At 36.6% G+C, this 20,133-nt stretch overlaps 1 protein-coding gene across 1 annotated transcript; it reads right to left on the reverse strand.

Moving 5' to 3' along the window:
• Window positions 1-1,855: 1,855 nt before the first annotated feature.
• On the reverse strand, window positions 1,856-19,815 carry LOC139866785 (protein CELLULOSE SYNTHASE INTERACTIVE 3). The gene is given in 8 exon segments (XM_071855073.1): window positions 1,856-2,348; window positions 3,002-3,118; window positions 4,332-4,786; window positions 5,336-7,880; window positions 8,278-8,636; window positions 16,596-19,327; window positions 19,599-19,680; window positions 19,775-19,815. Coding segments are annotated over 7 exon segments (6,474 nt in total). The 5' UTR covers window positions 19,649-19,680; window positions 19,775-19,815; the 3' UTR covers window positions 1,856-2,132.
• Window positions 19,816-20,133: the final 318 nt, after the last annotated feature.

Genomic DNA, 20,133 nt, shown 5'->3' on the forward strand with positions numbered 1-20,133 from the left:
AAAGTTACGGAAGATATAATGTTGTTTAATTCCATGAAAGAATTACACATTGCAATGGGTCATCATTTGGTAATTGGTGTTGGTCAATATCTATATCCAGTTATCCCAAACCAAACAAATTTATAACAGCAAATTTCGATTTCACTAAAGATAACTCGCTAACATTAGGAAAATAAAGCTTGTACAACTCACTAGAAAACATCTATAAAATAAAGAAAATTATGAATTATTCAGTTTGTAGATATTTTATGATGAAAACAATTGATAAATTTTTTTATCTTCAACCAAACTTTAGCTATTATTTATCATAATAATTTCTCTTTAATTTATAGGTCCTTTAAAAGATACAAGTACAAAACCGTTCTGATACGGTCTATCAATAACATACACTAAATACTTCTTGATTGTATCATCTTTGGCTGTAATGGTCATGTTGTAATTTATTCCGCCATCATTTTTAGTCTCACCTTCTACCAAATTGTCAAAAACTAGGGAAGTACCGGCGTGGTTGTTGTGTTCATCTACTGCAAACTTCCCAGCTGACCTCGCGTCAGGGTCGTTTGGATCGATGGGTGTCCAATCAGGGCCGAGCATCTTGATACCTAGAGCAGGGGAGATGTCCCAGAAAATGACGCTGCAAGAGAAAATTAATAAGATTGTAAAGAGAAGAGTTTGATGTTGTGAACCCATTTTATGTTTATGACAAATGTAAAGTTCCAAGGGGTTTTAGTTGGAATTTATAGTAAGTTCACATGAAAACAATGGTTTAAATGGTTGTAAGAAACACGTGACATGAGGACTACATAAGTTGTTATTTAACATAATATTTGATTCTTAGTTCATATTACTAGGTTCACATGAAAAGAATGATATAATTGGTTGTAAAAAACATGAGTTACCAGGCTAGATAAGTTAATTGACTTGATATTGTATCTGATTTATTATACTAATAAGTTCACATGAAACTGCGACAGATGATTGCGTGAGTGAGCTAGCCTCCCTGGGTGATTTCATATTGCGGTTAAAATATAATAATAAGAAGTTCACATGAAAACAATGATATAGTTTCTTGTAAAAAAAAAACATGTGAGATTTGAGGCTCATTCTGATGATTACCATTTAACATGATATTTGATACTCCGTATAATATATGATAGAGATAGAGATTAGATTATAGAAAAGATATGAGATATGATGACAAAGGTAAACTTATATGAAGTACCAAATCATCTTAAACATGTGACATATGCTAAATGGGCCTCATCTCGAGTTCACAAAATATATGACGGGTAACAAAACCAAAGTAACTGGAACCTTAATTAAGTACTCATTTTTTTTTTTCATTTACATGACATGTGACTAGTGTCACTTTGGTATTGGTCTAAGACAAAAACGAAATGGTCATAACCGAATCAACGTATAACCAATTGTCAAGGACGGCTCTGGTGTCAGACATAGTGGACGACCGCAACAACCATCAAAAGTTACGGGACATCAAAAATTCAATTCATTCTATGTTATACTAGACAACTTTTTACGACATACTATAACAAAACACGTATATATCATATTTAGAGGCGTCCCTTCGATTCCAATTTTTCATATGAGCCCTGTTCAACTAATAATAAATAGGTCTTTTGTATACAAAAGTTTTAAATATATGTAAGAATAAGTTCAATAAATATTAAAAAATTATGTTATGTACTAACATTAGCCATAATAATATTTTTGATAAGTACTACATATATTGTTGGATTATAGGCCCCTTTAAAGAAAACAATGGTGCAAAGTCACAAAAAAATATATCATGTGAAGTGTCTAATTGAAGACAAAAAAAAATGTTCAGTTTTATGGTACAAGTTTTATAATTTAATTAATTAAAGAGATACTCAAGTTTAGAATAGAAACTTGTTAAGATGGCCATTTACCTCTCCAAATAGAGCTCTGCTATTGCTTTCACAATTCCTCAAAATTTGTCATTGTACACATCAGTAAAGCCACTTGCAATTTGGAAATCCTATTTTGAATGCATCATGTCTATGTCTATGTCTATTCATAGAAAGCTATTTTGCATCTGCACACTGTACAAGAGCAGGCATCATATGCTTGCAAGTTTTGCAAAACTGAGCCGTTTAGACGGTGACATCATCATCCATCATACTTGACAAGTCATCATTTAGGGTCATGTTCTCAGGTAGAGTCTTGTTAGACCAAGTGATATCAAGTTCTAGTGTTCTAGCAGACCCTTCTTTTTTGGTGCCATGTCCATGCCTAAGGTTGAATTCACCACTATAAAGGCCTTCACTCACAACTTTGTCAATCTGGATGGTTACTTCCCCAAGTGTGGTCTGCAAAACAAAATAAAGAAAACGCGATTTATCATAAATATACAAAGAAAACATAATTATGTAAAAGTGAATATGCCAGATATCACTAATACTTATGAACACCAACGTAGTGATCATGTACTTCAGATTAATGGCACATACTTCTTAATTTTTTTTTAACATGACAAGAAGTGCAAATGTATTAACCAAGTTAAGCTATGATAAATTACAACAGTGTAAATTCTATTCAGTCAGTGTAATATATAATTAATAGTGATAGTGATTTAAGAGATATATTTAATGTAGTTCGAGTTGTTCCCTATCTAGATAAAAAAAAAAAATTGATTTTACCAACTTGTCCCACTTGATATAAAAACGTAACGAAATCAACCCATTCATAAAAATTGTGTTGATATTGCGAACTTTAAAAACTTAATTTAGTACGGATTCCAAATAATGCACAGTATATATGAGGGGACAGACCAGTTTCTGATATTTTTGCTGCTTAGATCAGGTGATTAAAATGTGCTAACAATACAAAAACGACGTTTATGTAAATGATAACTAGCTTCCCTTTTCCCATATAGAATGGATGATAACCATCAATGTATTTAACTATCTTCAGTGCAACAGTTAAGAAGCTAAATGTAAAGGGAGCTAGTTAACTAACTTACCTTCCCAAAAGTATTTTTACTTTTGCACTGAATATGCAACTTCTGCCCCTTTGGAGGCACATCAAAAGCCCATGTAAACGCTTCTTTCCATTCTGGAGATATGTTGCGGCTTACAACCTGAATATTAAATTCGATGGACATAAATTATAACTTCCCAAAGACCAAATAGGAGGGGGAAAACAAATAACTCTTGCATCTCTATTAAAAAGCAGAAGAAGAAAACCACATTTGCAATTATTTAAATTATCAAAAAGTGTTGTGACGATTTTAGACATCATGTAAGGAGCATGTGATTCAAGTTAACGGAGCCATCTAACGGAATGAGACAGAAGGACCAGCGCCATTGATTTTAAAAACCATAGTGACTAACCATGTAATTTTAAAGAATTAGGGACGACCACCGTAATTTATAGTAAAACACAGGGACCATCGGTGTAATTTACTCTATCATTAACTTTAAAATTGAAACATGACCTAGAAATGAAGATTGTGACAATGTTCATCGAGGGTGAAAGACAATGACTTTAAGCAGTGCTAGGTGAAAACAAAAAGGAAAATGCTGTAACAAGCCCATAATAGTAATTAAATTTCCACTTTATACTTGCACTTACAGGAAGTTTATACAACCGGATTTTTCTACTCTCATTTATTTACGTAACATGAACTTTGAAAGTTATACCCCCTTTATTACAAAGAATTATGCAATTGAACTGGAAAATAGATTAATCCTGTTAATTTTCCATAAAATTACTGATTACATATGGCCATACATAAAAACTTCAATTAAGGATAAAACTGGTGGTGAAAATGTAACAGAACATATATATGTTGTATCTGTATTATCTGATGATTGTTTATTAGTAAGGTATAAAGTGGCATGAACAAATGAATAACTCCACATTGATGATTCATAATTCGAGGTATTCAAATGTAAAACTCGTTATTCAGACAATATCAAACTTGTTGAAGTTAAAATAAATTAAATAATCCCTCCGTCCCAATTTTATTGCCCGCAAACAAAAAATACGCAGTTAAAGAAATTTAATTATACTCTACTTTTTCTTAACTTTCCGGTTTTACCCCTAACTTTTACATATCTTTTCTTCCAATATGCATACATTAAGGGTATAAAATTTTCACATCTTTATACTTATCTATATTTATAAGTGGACAATTAATTTGGAACAACCTAAAAAAGGAATAATGGACAATAGATATGGAACAGAGGGAGTATAAGATAAACTAAAAAAATATATGAATAAAAAGTAATAGTAATAATAATAATAATTATTATTATTGTTATATATGAACTTTTGGGAGTTTTTGTTACCTTGGTCTGGTGAGAAGGACCCTGACCTATCTTCAGTTTACAGAAAGCATTTGTTCCTCCCATAAGCTGCTTTAAATTAATAGCACGTTTGACCGTAACAGTCAGACAACCTGGTAAACATTGCAATAAGCTATCTGCTCTTTCATGAAAGCCCGGGGGACATGTCTCCATGAGCTTTTGGAGGATCGGGATAGCTTCTGATGCAGCGTGCAATTGCGACTTCAAAATATCTATTGGCATAACTGCCCATGAACGTTTCAGTAAGCACAATGTGTTTAAAGCTGAATCCTGAGCTGACTCATCACTAGAATGGAGTGCTAGTATTAAATGACAGATACAATGAGTAGCAGCATCGGATTCATGCAACTTAGGGAAGTTCGATAGTAAGACATGTATAGTCTTGAGAATCTCCACATTTATAGCTGATTTTGCCCAATTGTGTCTTTCTGAAGCAGCTGCAACACAGTAGAAACTTTCATAATTAATAATTTGCAAACAACAATTATATATACATTCGTTATTATCAGTCTTGTAAAAGTCGGCTGACGCGTCTGTTCGGGGACTAGTTCGTCCCGACTCGCCCAAAAACGCCTTATAAGTCAGTCACGTTAAAAAGTTGGGTCAAAGTCGGTCACGCTAAAAAGTTGGGTCAAAGTCGGTTTGAGTCGGACTGAGTCGGGTCGAGTCATCAAAGTCGGTCAAAGTCTAAGTTAGGTCCAAATTTTTATATTTTTAAAATTAGATTTTGTGACATATATCTTGAAATATTTATGTTTTATGTTTGATACATTTTTGTGTAATATATAAGTTTAATTTATTTATTACTAAAAGTTAACATTGGTCAATGCCCGACTCGTCCCCTACTCAACCCTCCAAAGTCCCGACCGGCTCGTCCCCAACTCGCGACTATTACAACCTTGGTTACTATGTAAAAAAAAAAAAAACACAAGATCATGAAGATACTGCAAGAATCGGTGTTGAGATAGTAAGTAATTGGTTGTTACCTGTTAAAGATCGTATAAGTTCGTTTGATACGTATTCTTGAAGAGTGTGGTTCGAAAAGATAAGCTTAATCAGTAGAGATGCTTGTGCAGAAACCTCCAAATTATGAGACAACAACAACATTTGTAAAACTAATATGCCACCGGCTTCTGCAACAGCTCGTCTATTGGTTCTACTATGCATGACAAAATTCTGTAATGCACACATTGCTACAATCTTCATGTCATCAACCGATTGTTCATCAAGAAACTTAACTAACGCATGACATGCGGTTACAGAATCTTTGGCTCTCACTACTCCCTCGTGTTGTGCCAGGTCACCAAGAGCAAGAGCAACATAAAGCTTACCTGGCAAAGATTTCGATTGTGGGCTCACCAGATAATGAGATAAAGGTGCGATTGCGTACTTGCAAAACTTCATCTCTCGTACACGCGCATTGTTAAACAGAGCTTCGAGTAATCGACCTGATGGTTCCTCACATTGATGAGATTTTAGTAAGTCGAGTAACGCATCAACCGCACCAGCTTCGGTAATCTCTTTTGCACTTAACGAATCGGATTTTTCTTGAACGATTAATGCATCAAGGGCTACAAGAATGCTAGATTCAACGTCTGAGTTCAACATCTTCACAAGAACAACAATAGGAACTCTAAAGTAGTGATCAGAATCAAACCGTAGAACATTTGATAAAACCAACGCAGCTGATTCCCACAAAGCGTGCGATGGCTGAGGGTCATCTTGAATTATAACTTTCGCAAGCTCGAAAATGCCACCGGCATCAGCAACTGCGTTCGGCCAGCTTAGGGAGATACTTTCGAGTGCCTTCATTGCTGTTTGTTGCAACGTCAAAATTCCAATTCCTGCAAGCTGCACAAGTGGACTAACTGCATTTTGTGTTGTTATATCTTGCTGAAAATGCTCCTGGGCAAGCAAATGAGTCAGCAACTCGGTACCGAGTTGTTGAATAGCTTGAGATGGTGATTGTAGGAACGAGATTAAAGGCTCGATTACTTGACTAGGAGTAAGCTTTATCGTTTCAAGGCTTTGCGGTTTCTCCAATATATTAACAAGTGCTTGCAAGGCACTATGTTGTCCCCAGAGACAAAAATCGGGACGATTTAAAACCATGAAAAGTGGTTCTACAATATTAGCAGCAGTTGCACTTTTAGCGATTGCGCTACTATTAGTCAAGATTCTAAAAAGTTCACAAATTGTAGAGCATAAAGCACTGGGAGCGGTTGGGAGTAGATCAAGACAGTTTTCAATGACACCAGCAATAACCATATCTAGCTTACGTGGGGCCCGGTCTTTGCCAAGTTTAATAAGTGCACTGATACTGGCTTCGATAAGTAGATGGTTTGATCCACATATTAAACCGACAAGAAGATTAATAACATCGTAATCTGCCGCAACATTAGCTGCTTGTTCGTCAACCAACAGTTTTTCAAAGGCACAAACACTGAACTCCACTGTTGAATTATCATCAGATTGCATCAACTGTATAAGAGGATCGATGTATAGAGATGAAATCGGCATTGCTCGTACTCTTGAATTACCGAAAAGAATCGAACAGAAATGTGCAGCATGGCTCTTTAATCGTATGGAACAACTAGAAGACAAAATTTTATATAAGCTCTCGAGGGGATTACCTTTCGCATCAAGAACCATATCTGCTTTTTCGGTGTCGGTTGAAATTAGCTTAATTAAGGCGAGAAGAGCAATTTCTTGCTCACTTTCAGATGTTGCATTAAGCATATCAATCAACGGTTGAAAAGCATGCAAAGCTGATTCAGATTCTCTCATGTCCTCGCCATCGAACAACTGATGGAGAGCTCTAGCGGCACTTAATCTAGAAATTCGAGATCCCAGACGAAGAACAGCTATAAGTTGATTTAACGAACCAGCTGCTAATCTGTAACTCAGAAGATCGGGATGAGTATACAGTATTCTCAGCAGTTCACAAATAGCAGATTCAGTAACGTCTTGTGGGCCCAATGATAAATACTTTGTTAAAGCATCGAGTGCACCAGCTTCAGCCATTAGAAGTTTATTTGCATCATTTTCATCTGCAATAGAAGTCAAAAGGGAAACGGAAAAAGGAGGAGCACCGGGCCTATCTGGCATCGGTCTCAAAAGATCCACCAAAAGAGGTATTGTTTTGCAAGCCGTTAATCCATTTTTAACTTCTTTGATTGCAAAAAGATGCTCCAAAACTATCTGACCTGGATTACGAACCAACGAGAATTCATCACAAATAGAAATAAGGTCTGCTGTATCCACTTCTATGTAACCAATAAGTGTTGTTAAACCAGCAACGGCACCAGAATTTGCAACTGCAAGATTTAAATCTTTGTTTTCATTACACACAAGACTATTTATAGCCTGGGCGGTGAAAAACTTGTCAACAATATCATCAGACTTCAACAGATTTGCTAAACATGGAATGATTTGCATTGTTGATGTTGATGAAACCACATGTTTATCTTGAAACAGCATAGCCATGAGTAAAGCGCTTAACCATATCCCCTCAGTGTCCTCAAATTCTGCCTGCCAAAAAAACAGAGAAATAAATAATTGTTTTGGATAATATAGTCATAAGAATTTAGATATTCTTCATGCCAAAAAAGAAACAGAGAAATATTTAGGGAGTACTCGGCAACTCGGGGAGTACTAGGGAGTACTCAGGTGTTGACCAAATTTGACTTTCACTGACTTTGACCGATTTTAGACCAATTTTCCAACTAATCCCGAGTTTGGCCAAGTTTTGACCGAACTTTGACCAATTTTCCAAGTAATTCCGAGATTGACCAAATTTGACCAAATTTGACCAAGTTTTAACTGCGTTTGACCAAGTTTGACCGAGTACTCCCTGAGTTGCAAAAATCGAGTAATTCCGAGTTATGAAACACTAGATACATATAGTTAAAATAATTGAGGGACCCACCTGCAAGTTTGAAGTGTAGTTTGCAAGCTTGTCTGAGAGTACCTCGAGTCCCCCAGCTTCAACTATGGTCTTTTTGTTATTCTCATTGGCTGAAGAAAGAATCGATAATAGCCACATGGCAGCCGTACATCCCAATAAAGAGCCTGGATCAGGAACATTAAACTCGCCTCCTTCATGAAACGCTGTTCGGTTAGCAAAACCCTTTGAAGTTCTATCACCAACTTCATGAGGGTAAAGACCAGAATTTTGTTTAACGATATCAACTAGCGCATACATAACAGGTCGTAAGCACCCTGACGTATCAAGCGATTCACACGTTTGCTTTCTGTTCTCCTTTGACGAACAAATTGAAGGATTTTCTTGTGCCCGAGAGACATAATAAATTAATGTGGCTTACATGTTGTGATCCAAGTCGGGTCATACCCAATAACAAGCTATCAACACTTTATGTATTTGTTTTGACAATCGGATCATTAAAGCAAATACACGACACTTGAATTTTAGAAATTGGTTTTCTAAAATAAATGCTAGATATAATTATTTGGATAATTATAAGTTACTACATGTTGTATATTATTTATATAGGTTATAAATAATATAAAGTGTATGTAACATATGTGTGTTGCATTTTATTTTATAAAAGGCTTATAAAATAAAATACTTACAACTAAATGCATGTATGTTTTATAAATATGTAATAAAATATAAAATAAATGGAAGGGGTGGGGGGCCATTTTTTTGAAGGCTCCTAGGTGCCAACCACCCTTCCTTGATTACTCCATATAATTATGACTAATACACATGCATTGGTGCAACTTTAACACACTCTTTGACTCTAGCATTTTGAAAATAATACTTGCAATTTCCTCTCCTTTCTTCAAGGGATTCTTGGTTGATTTTTGCAAGTAATTAAGTGTCTAAAATCCTAACCAAGTCTTGGGTGTTGATTATTGCTTGTGGGTATCAAAGATTTGAGGCTTCAAGTTAGAAGTTTTCTTCATCTACATCATCTTCTTCATCCTAGTTCTTCACCTCCATTTTGGAGTAGGTATAAACATCTAACTAGCTCTATTTACATTTAAGTGTATTTTCAAGACTAGATCTTTAATGGATTTCAAATTTAAAGGGTTAAACTTTACATGCATAAACTTGAAATTGCTTCCGCTTTATATATACATATACACACGAATTTATATGTAACAAAATGGGTTTGTGACTTTGTTTATGTATTGAAATCCATCAATGGTATCTAGAGCCAAAGTCTTGTTAATATGCTTCTTGTTTTTGGCTAGTAAACTCACTTTCTTTACAATCTACCAACATGCATGAAAGTAGAATGTAAAAATATTGAGTTTTGGTGGGTGTATGGTGATGGCCGAAATATTTGGTCCCAAAAATGGGTTTGGGATTTCAAGTTTTGGCCATGTTTGATGTTATGTTGTTGTTCACAATCGAGCCTAGGCCATGTGTTTGTTTGGTTGATTGATTTGGTGATTATTCATGGGTGTAATATTCATTCATATGGCTTGTAATTATTTTGTAATTTTGGTTTGTAAAAGTTGTAATTAATCTTGTATTTTGTATGTAATTTGTTCTATTTTGGTTTGTAAAATAGAATAGGTTGTTATTTCATTTTCTAGAAAAATTGTATTAGGATATGATTTTGTAAAATGAAAGTGAAGATTCATGAAGAAGATTACAAGATGAAGTTTTGAAGATTACAAGATTAAGTGGGAGATTTTGGTAAAATCTCTTACTTTGGTTTAACCCCTTAGGTGACATTTGTTTATTGGCTAAACAAATGTCTACCAAAATGGCTCTTGATTGTGAACACTTTGCTATGCATGTTTGTGTATGTTTGTATGTTTGGTTGCTACAAGATCATCACATGATTACACTTGCATAATACATTATAAAATGGTTATAATAAAACATAACAAAATGACACTAATAATTGGTTATTAGACTTGAATAAAATGGTTTATTTAAAAAGGTAATGAAATGATTAAAACTAGTAATTGGTTACTAAAAGGCACATGAAAATGGGTTTTTCATAAACATACTACACACCAAATGCATGTTGGTGTATAGCACTTTGTTTTCTAAACTAGAATGTAGAAAACCTAAAATCCCTTTACTAATACAAGATAAACAAGTTAAACGCCATCCTTTTGTGGAAACACTTAGACATATTAGGAATCTCATGATGGGATAAAGGTCACCTAACCGTCATGAGTGAACTAATATGAATAAAGTACACTTTGCATGCTTGTGGGATAAAGGTCACCTAACCACTTGTATGTTAAGTCTACATGTCTACACAAGTAGGACGACTTGATTTGGGAATCATGAACTTAGGGTCACCGAAGCATGAGGAACAAATAGGCGTTGATGGGATTAATATGCCATGCAAAAGGATTGCATGATCCCATAACTTAGAAGTTGCAAAAGGATTGCAATTGTCATTATGTCTACCTAGCTAAATCAAATGACGGGATAAAGGTCACCTAACCGAAATTTGATTTACCGTTGGATTCTAATATTTAATAAAACAAATTAAAAGGGTATTGTTTATTAAATCCAAATCGATACTTAAAAGAACTTTGTTGAATTTTGTAGATGGCCGCTAATAACAACAACAACATGAACAACGCACCACTTAACTTTAACAACCTATCGTTACGGTCTCTCCTCGAGAAAGACAAACTCAACCATACAAATTTTATGGATTGGTTCCGCAATCTTCGGATTGTCCTCAAACAAGAGGATAAAATGTATGTGATTGAGGACCCCATTCCCGACCAACCGGATGAGAGTGATGTGGAGGCAATGGCCTCTTACGATAAGTATTGCCACGACTCCCTTCAAGTCTCATGCTTAATGCTTGGGACTATGATACCCGAACTCCAAAAGGATTTCGAGCATCATAGCGCTTACGACATGATAACACAATTGAAGGAGATGTTTCTCCAACAAGCACGTGTTGAGCGTTTCGAAACGGTTCGGGCGCTTCATGCTTGTCGTATGGACGAATCCCAATCGGTTTCATCTTATGTACTTAAGATGAAAAGCCTTATCGATCGTGCTAACCGTCTCAACCTTAACATATCTAATGAGTTAGCCACCGATCTTATCCTTAACTCCCTATCAAAGAGGTTTGATCAATTTGTAATTAATTACAACATGAATGGGATGGATAAGAGCATAGGTGAGCTTCATGGTATGCTTAGGACGGCGGAAACAAGCATGGGTAAAAGAGCTTTACCCGTGTTAGCAATTGATCAAGGTGGGTCTAAAGGTAACACCTCTAAGCCAAAGGTGGCTAAGAGAAAAGGACCCGTCCATCAAGGCAAAGGGAAGGGGAAGATGGTTACCCCAACCATCAACAAGGCCAAGAAGCAAAAGGTAGCCGAGAAGGCAAACCCCAAGGAAGACCCATGTTTCGGTTGCGGTGAGATGGGTCATTGGAAACGAAACTGTCCGGTCTATCTTAAAGAGTTGAAGGACAAGAGGGATGCAGGGCAAACCTCAGGTAATATATATATGGTATATATAGAGCTTAGTATTACTTCTTCTAATACATGGGTATTAGACACGGGATGTGGAACTCATATTTGCAATTCTTTGCAGGGGTTCAAAAGAAGTGATCATAAAGCGGGAACATCAAGTCTCTATATGGGCAATGGTGCAAAGGTGCATGTTAAAGCTCAAGGAGAATTAGTTTTGAAGCTTCCAAGTGGATTGGAGCTTATTTTAGAAAATGTTTTGTATGCACCGGATTTATGTCGAAACATTATTTCTATTTCTCGCTTAAGACAATGTGGTTTCAATGTTAATTTTATTGATAATGATATCCATTTTTCTAAAGATGATATATTCTATTTCAAGGCTACGCCTTCAAATGGAATTTATGAATTGGTTCATGATGATGCATCATCTAATAGCTCAATATACCATACTAGCACCAAGAAACTCAAAAGGGATTTGAGTGATTCCTATTTATGGCATTGTCGCCTTGGACATATAAACAAGAACCGAATGCATACACTTCAAAGGAATGGACTTTTGAAATCAAATGAAATGGATTCGTTTGATGTATGTGAATCTTGTTTACAAGGCAAGATGACTAAAGCACCTTTCAAAGGCACTCATGAAAGGGCTAAAGATTTATTGGGTTTAATACATTCGGATGTATGTGGACCCTTTAAACCCATAACTAGGAATGGTGAAAGATACTTTGTTACTTTCATTGATGACTTTAGTCGTTTCGGATATGTCTATTTACTAAGACACAAGGACGAAACGTTTAAAGCATTCAAAGAATATCAAAACGAAGTACAAAATCAACTCAATAGGACAATCAAGGTACTTCGTACCGATAGAGGAGGTGAATACCTAAGCGATGCCTTCCAAGATCATCTTAGGAGTTGTGGGATCATCTCACAACTTACTCCACCCGGAACACCCCAACTTAATGGAGTATCCGAAAGGAGGAACCGAACCCTAATGGATATGGTTCGATCTATGATGGCTAGAAGCTCGTTACCTCTATCATTTTGGGGTTATTGTCTAAGCTCCGCGGCTCGTATTTTAAATATGGCCCCAACCAAGAAAGTGGAACGAACTCCTCATGAGATGTGGTTTGGAAAACCTCCTTCTCTTTCATACTTGAAAGTATGGGGATGTGAAGCTTATCCTAAGCGTTATGTAGCAAATAAGCTACATGCTCGATCCACAAAGTGTATCTTCATAGGATATCCCAAAGATGACATGGGATATTACTTCTATGATCCATCCGAGCAAAAGGTATTTGTAGCTCGGAAAGCGGAATTCCTTGAAACCAAGTTCCTTATGGAAGGTGATGGTGAAAGAAAAATAGATCTTGTAGAGGTACAAGATCAAGCCGATGATACACAATTGGTTGACACTAGCACTCAACATGAGGATGCTGAAAATGATCAAGTGGATGATCAAGGTACACAAGACGTTCGAAGATCTAGTAGGATTAGTAATCCTCCCGAGAGATATGGGTTTCTCGTGGATGGTTGCTATACGGTTGATTTGGATGAACCGACAAACTACAAAGATGCTTTATCAAGGATAGATAAAGATAAATGGCAGGAAGCCATGAACGCCGAGATGCAATCCATGTATGAAAACCAAGTTTGGGAACTTGTTGAGCAACCTCCTAGCTCTAAGCTAGTTGATTGCAAGTGGATTTTCAAGATGAAAACCGACATACATGGAAACTTGGATACATACAAAGCTAGACTTGTAGCAAAGGGTTTCACTCAAACTCAAGGGGTTGACTATGATGAGACCTTCTCGCCTGTGGCAATGCTAAAGTCTATTAGGATATTATTTGCCATCGCTGCTCATTATGATTACGAAATTTGGCAAATGGATGTCAAAACCGCTTTCCTAAATGGATATCTTGAGGAAGATGTCTATATGGCACAGCCCGAAGGTTTTGTCGATCCGAAAAATCCTAAAAAAGTATGCAAGTTAAAGAAATCAATCTATGGGTTGAAACAAGCATCGAGAATGTGGAATCATCGTTTTAATGAAGAGGCAAAGAAATTTGGCTTTATTAAAAATGGTGATGAAGCTTGTGTATACAAGAAGGCTAGTGGGAGCTCCATAATGTTCCTTGTGCTATATGTGGATGACGTATTATTATTTGGGAATGATATAACCACAATGCAAGAGGTCAAAACTTGGTTAAAAAGTTGCTTCTCCATTAAGGATCTTGGAGAAGCACAATATATATTGGGGATTGGAATCTATAGGAATAGATCCAAGAGATTGATAGGCTTAAGTCAAAGTACATACATTGATAAGGTCTTGAAAAGGTTCAAGATGGAAAACTCTAAGAAAGGTTTGGTACCTATTCAAAGAGGAACCGTTCTCAGTTCATCTCAGTGTCCTACCACGAAAGATGAACAAGAGAGAATGAAGAAAGTCCCATACGCATCTGCTATTGGGTCTATCATGTATGCAATGATATGTACTAGACCGGATGTGTCATGCGCTCTAAGCTTGACAAGTAGATACCAGAATAACCCAGGAAATAGTCATTGGACTGCGGTTAAATGTATATTGAAATACCTTAGAAGGACTAAGGATATGTTTCTAATATATGGGTCTGGTGAGGAGGAACTCGTTGTAAAAGGTTACGTGGACGCGAGTTTCCAAACTGATCGAGATGACTCTCGGTCACAATCCGGTTATGTATTCATGTTAAATGGTGGTGCGGTCTCTTGGAAGAGTGCGAAACAGGAAGTTGTTGCGTTATCCACTACAGAGTCGGAGTACATTGCCGCCTCATTGGCAGCTCAGGAAGCTGCATGGATGAAGAAATTCATCGACGACTTAGGAGTGGTCCCTTCCATTCAGGACCCTCTTGAGATCTTTTGTGACAACGAGGGTGCGATTGCTCAAATCAAGGAACCTCGTGCTCATCAAAAGACTCGTCACATTGAGCGGAGATTCAACTACATTAGGGATGAGGTTGAAAAGGGAAAGATATGTATTCACAAAGTTCACACAGATCAAAATGTTGCGGATCCACTCACGAAGCTTTTACATGGGCCAAAACATGAGGGACATGTTTGTGCATTAGGGCTTCGACATTCTAGTGATTGGAATTGATCTACTTTATGTATTGTAACGGAACGAATTAGTTCAAACTCATTAATATAATTATGGTATTAATTTAAATTATGAGTCATGTTCCAATTTAGCATATTTTATCCATGAATAAATTATTATTCTAAATTCCGTAGTTGATCACATTTGTGGGAACAAGTGTGAGGTCTAGACTATTATGAACTTGGATTGGTTAACATTCAAATGGTGAATGTAGGGCAAGGTTGCAACCAAGGTTCATAGATATTTGTGGGACACAAATATTGGAAGACCCGCTCTCAAGATTACTATATGGAACCTTTGTGGTTGATCACATGTAATCTTGAGTAAAGGAGAATATCATTATATCCTCTGACCTGAGACACATATTGGGTTCAGATATTCACCGAATATTGTGCCTTGATTCTTTCCTTCGCTATTCTGAAACATGGTAGTACATAAGGGAGGTTTCAGGTATGGTACGAAGTGTAATGTCTAGGACGTATGTAGTCAAGATGGAATTTGTCCCTCTTATTCGTTGAGAGTCAGATGTCTAAGGCCTGACAAAGTTAAATCTATAAGAGAGTGATCATTCTATGTCTCTTGGATTTAACATGACATCTAGGGCAAAAGGATATATTGAAAGATTCACCTAAATCATATTCGAAATGGAAACTCGAAAGGGATGATGTTATTGAATGGCACTAAGTCATAACATGTTGGGGGTGATGGACGGTCGTTAGGTGGTATCTGTCACTTGCATTAATTCCTTATGTTTCTCGTGCAAGTGGGAGATTGAAGGATTTTCTTGTGCCCGAGAGACATAATAAATTAATGTGGCTTACATGTTGTGATCCAAGTCGGGTCATACCCAATAACAAGCTATCAACACTTTATGTATTTGTTTTGACAATCGGATCATTAAAGCAAATACACGACACTTGAATTTTAGAAATTGGTTTTCTAAAATAAATGCTAGATATAATTATTTGGATAATTATAAGTTACTACATGTTGTATATTATTTATATAGGTTATAAATAATATAAAGTGTATGTAACATATGTGTGTTGCATTTTATTTTATAAAAGGCTTATAAAATAAAATACTTACAACTAAATGCATGTATGTTTTATAAATATGTAATAAAATATAAAATAAATGGAAGGGGTGGGGGGCCATTTTTTTGAAGGCTCCTAGGTGCCAACCACCCTTCCTTGATTACTCCATATAATTATGACTAATACACATGCATTGGTGCAACTTTAACACACTCTTTGACTCTAGCATTTTGAAAATAATACTTGCAATTTCCTCTCCTTTCTTCAAGGGATTCTTGGTTGATTTTTGCAAGTAATTAAGTGTCTAAAATCCTAACCAAGTCTTGGGTGTTGATTATTGCTTGTGGGTATCAAAGATTTGAGGCTTCAAGTTAGAAGTTTTCTTCATCTACATCATCTTCTTCATCCTAGTTCTTCACCTCCATTTTGGAGTAGGTATAAACATCTAACTAGCTCTATTTACATTTAAGTGTATTTTCAAGACTAGATCTTTAATGGATTTCAAATTTAAAGGGTTAAACTTTACATGCATAAACTTGAAATTGCTTCCGCTTTATATATACATATACACACGAATTTATATGTAACAAAATGGGTTTGTGACTTTGTTTATGTATTGAAATCCATCACAAATGAGTAACGTAATTCCCCCAATCCTCACTTCTAAACTGGTGGATTTCAGTATCCTGTTACCCAACGCACATACGGTTCTTGAATTTTCAGCCAACATGCCACCTAATACAACCGGTTGATCTCCACAAAGTCTGGATAAAATTTCAATCACTTTATCTTGCACCAAAGGAGACCCGTTAGCTAGAAAACAAACAAGCGGACCCATACTTGAGATAACTTCAGCCATGGCAGACCATGAGCAGTACGTTGCGTTCAGTTTTTGCTTCGTTCTTGCCAATAACGAGAGTACTTCTAAAGCTTCAAATGCATCGGTCTCATTTATATCCAACCCGTTCAAAGACTCAACAATAGCAAGAACCGTAAAATGTAATTGAGCTTTGCTAGTGAGAACATCACTTAGTGAAAAATGTTTAAGTAATTGAAAAAGTGCAAGACACGCACCTCTTTTTCCTTTCGAACTACCTTCTCCGAGAACTCGCGTTAACGCGGATACAATATCTTCTGCTAAAACCTCTGCAGCAATCTGTTTATCCGACAAAAGATTAGCCAATGCAGACAGAGCAGTCTCTGCAGCATCAATCGAAGACGTTTTAGCCAACTTGATTAACGGCTTTACATCACCTTCCGTAATATACGGCATTTTGTTTTTGAAGTTACTGTTAGTTGAGCGAGACAAAGCACCCAGGGCCCGCGCTGACTGTGTGGCGATAATTTGAGTGTTGCTTGTCAAAAGCTTCATACAAGGATGCACAACTTCATCGGTAGCAAGACTATCACATATATCTTGACGATTACTGAAAAGATCAGCAAGAACAGAAGCAGCATGCTCTTGTGTTTCCTCATTAGAAGAATTAAGAACCTGAACAAGAGATTTTAATCCTTTATATGCGTCTGATCCTTTTCGAACTAGATCGTTGTGTGATGCCATAGTAAGCACGTGACCCAATACTTCAACCGTGTGGGCCTTTGATTTAGGAGTGTCTCCCCAAAGAAGAGCTAGCAGCTGATTAATAACGGCTGGATCTGTTTTTCGGATAAGTTTTTTAAGCGCTTTTGAGGACGCTTCTTGTCCCTTCGATCCAGCATGTCTTAAAAACCACAAGAAAGAAGGAATAGCGTCTGCACTTTCGACACATGCGCATATATCTTCACTATGACAACATAAATTCGACAAAACATAAGCTGCGTCCTCCCTCGCTTTAGCGGATCCTGTTTCTAATAACTGAACGAGCGGTGGAATACCGCCAGCAGCGGTGATGGCCCACTTGCTGTCATCGATTTGGTCAGTTAAGAGTGCAAGCAACCAAACCGCATATCGTTGATGCTCTTCACTTGATAAACCTAAAAAAGAGATTAGCAACTGGACTCCTTCTCTCTGTTTTATGGCTTCCCAGATATCGACATCATCACAGCATAAGCGTATCAAAGAGAATATAAGATCCTCTTGCACATCTAAGTTTGCCATAGTTATAAGCCCGGTTAAAACTTTCTTCGCTTCTGATTGGTTGAGATTTCTTGATAAACAATCATTGCCATACAGGCTAGCCATTGCCTCAAGAATTCGCTCCTGAACCAAATTATTCACTCGAGGTTTCAAAAGTGCCACTAAGATATTTTCTATTTTTGTTGCATCAAACGGTTCATCTTCATAATTTACGTCATATTCAAAGATCATGAGTGTGTAAGCAAGTGCTCCGATTATATCAGCAACAGGAGCAGTAGACAAACGTGGCGACTGAGAAAGTTTTCCTAGATGAATAATAAGAGCAGACGTACCACCACAAATGTTGGCTAACGTACGAATCGCATGGCCCTGTAAAACTTGACCACCTTCTCCCTGCATTGACTCCTTTGAAGGGGCAACAACAGCACCAATGAGAATCGCAACACCGTTCGCATTAACAACAGCTTCTTTCGCTTTGGTTGACTTTGACGAAAGAGCCTCGAGTGCATCCGCAGCACTACACCTCACGGGAATATCGTTGTTCTTACTTAAAAGTCCAAGTAAAGCCTCAATTGCACCAGAATCCATTATTTTTTGCATACTGTTATCAAAAGCAAGCATTAAACGAGCCAAAAGTGAAGCAGCATTAGACTGAACCGCAGCATTATCAGACGATAACAGCCCAACAATAACATCGACACCACCAGCCTCAAGAGTAACTTTCCAATAACCATCTTTGTCACCACAAAGATTTCTAAGAGCCCCGGTAACAAAGCCTACAACTACTTTATCTTGTCGGGTTTTGCAATTAAGCTGTTCCCATAAAGTCGGCACTACACCTTCGGTAATAAATATCTTCATACCTACATGGTCATCTGAAAGTCCACCAGAAGAAACTTCGTAAATGGCTTCGGCTGCTGCTTTTTTCGCATCAATTGACTCCGATTTTAATAAAGAGAGTAACGGTGGGACGCAACCACCTAAAAGAACCCTCAATCTCAAATCCTCATCTTTACATAAAGCAGTCAATGTTGCAGCAATATTTACCTTTGCCAAAGGGGTACCATTTCTAAGAATAGATATAAACAATGGCATTGCCTGTGAGTGTGACCCTATGATAGACCGAGCTTCCTTTCGTGCTTTAGCTATCCCAAGTAATCGAGCCGTAATAAGCTCTTTTTCATGCGGTGAAGACATATTCCCATGAAGCTGCTCGACAAATTGAGCAACTGTGGACACTGTATTTTCATCATCATCACTCATTTTGGTAATTCCATTTAATTTCCTGTTATTTCATTGTAATGTAAACTTCGGTCAGCTTGTAACATAATATTTCCAAAAGAGCATCAACAAATATGCGTAAAATGCATTCCTACATCTGTGTATGGCACATCGAATCCACGATTATCCCTCTTTATATTGATCATTTACTTTAGCAGTTGTTCCAATCATTTAATTCGACACATGGCATACGTTTTAGGCACATGTATCATTTTTTTCCCAAAAAGAAAATGTTAATACTAGACTACTGATTCATCAAAGAAAACAGCACTAACCTATTTCTAGAAGCAGTACTCTCTGGTGGTTCGAAATAATGTTTCGACATCAGAACCGTTACTTTATATCCTTTCGCAGCTTCTGCAAGTCAAACAAAGTAGTTTTCTCACTTCTAAATCAACAGCCAAACTTTTCATTATAAATAAATATAAATTAATTAAATAAATAAAACTACCAAAGGGATGTCAGCTCAACACAGGGCTCAATCTTCCAGTATAATTCTATTTCACTGCAACAAAAATTCAATATCAAATAAACTTACACACATTTGCATAAAAGTCTACTAAAATAATACGAATTCATAGTAACAATCTCATATACTGCAAAATAAGCACAATTTTCTCAAACCTTATCACTTGCAATTGCAACGATCCTTCAATTTAGGCTTGTAATAGTAATATTAAACTATAATTGATGATCAAAATAGAATACATACATATATTAATACAAAAACAAACGCATACACAATGAAATGGTGTGGAATTCGGATGCATATGACGAAAAAACATCAAACGGTATACACTGATGAGAAAT

This window comes from Rutidosis leptorrhynchoides, chromosome 9, assembly GCF_046630445.1.
Source record: "Rutidosis leptorrhynchoides isolate AG116_Rl617_1_P2 chromosome 9, CSIRO_AGI_Rlap_v1, whole genome shotgun sequence".
NCBI classification, from domain to species: Eukaryota; Viridiplantae; Streptophyta; class Magnoliopsida; order Asterales; family Asteraceae; genus Rutidosis; species Rutidosis leptorrhynchoides.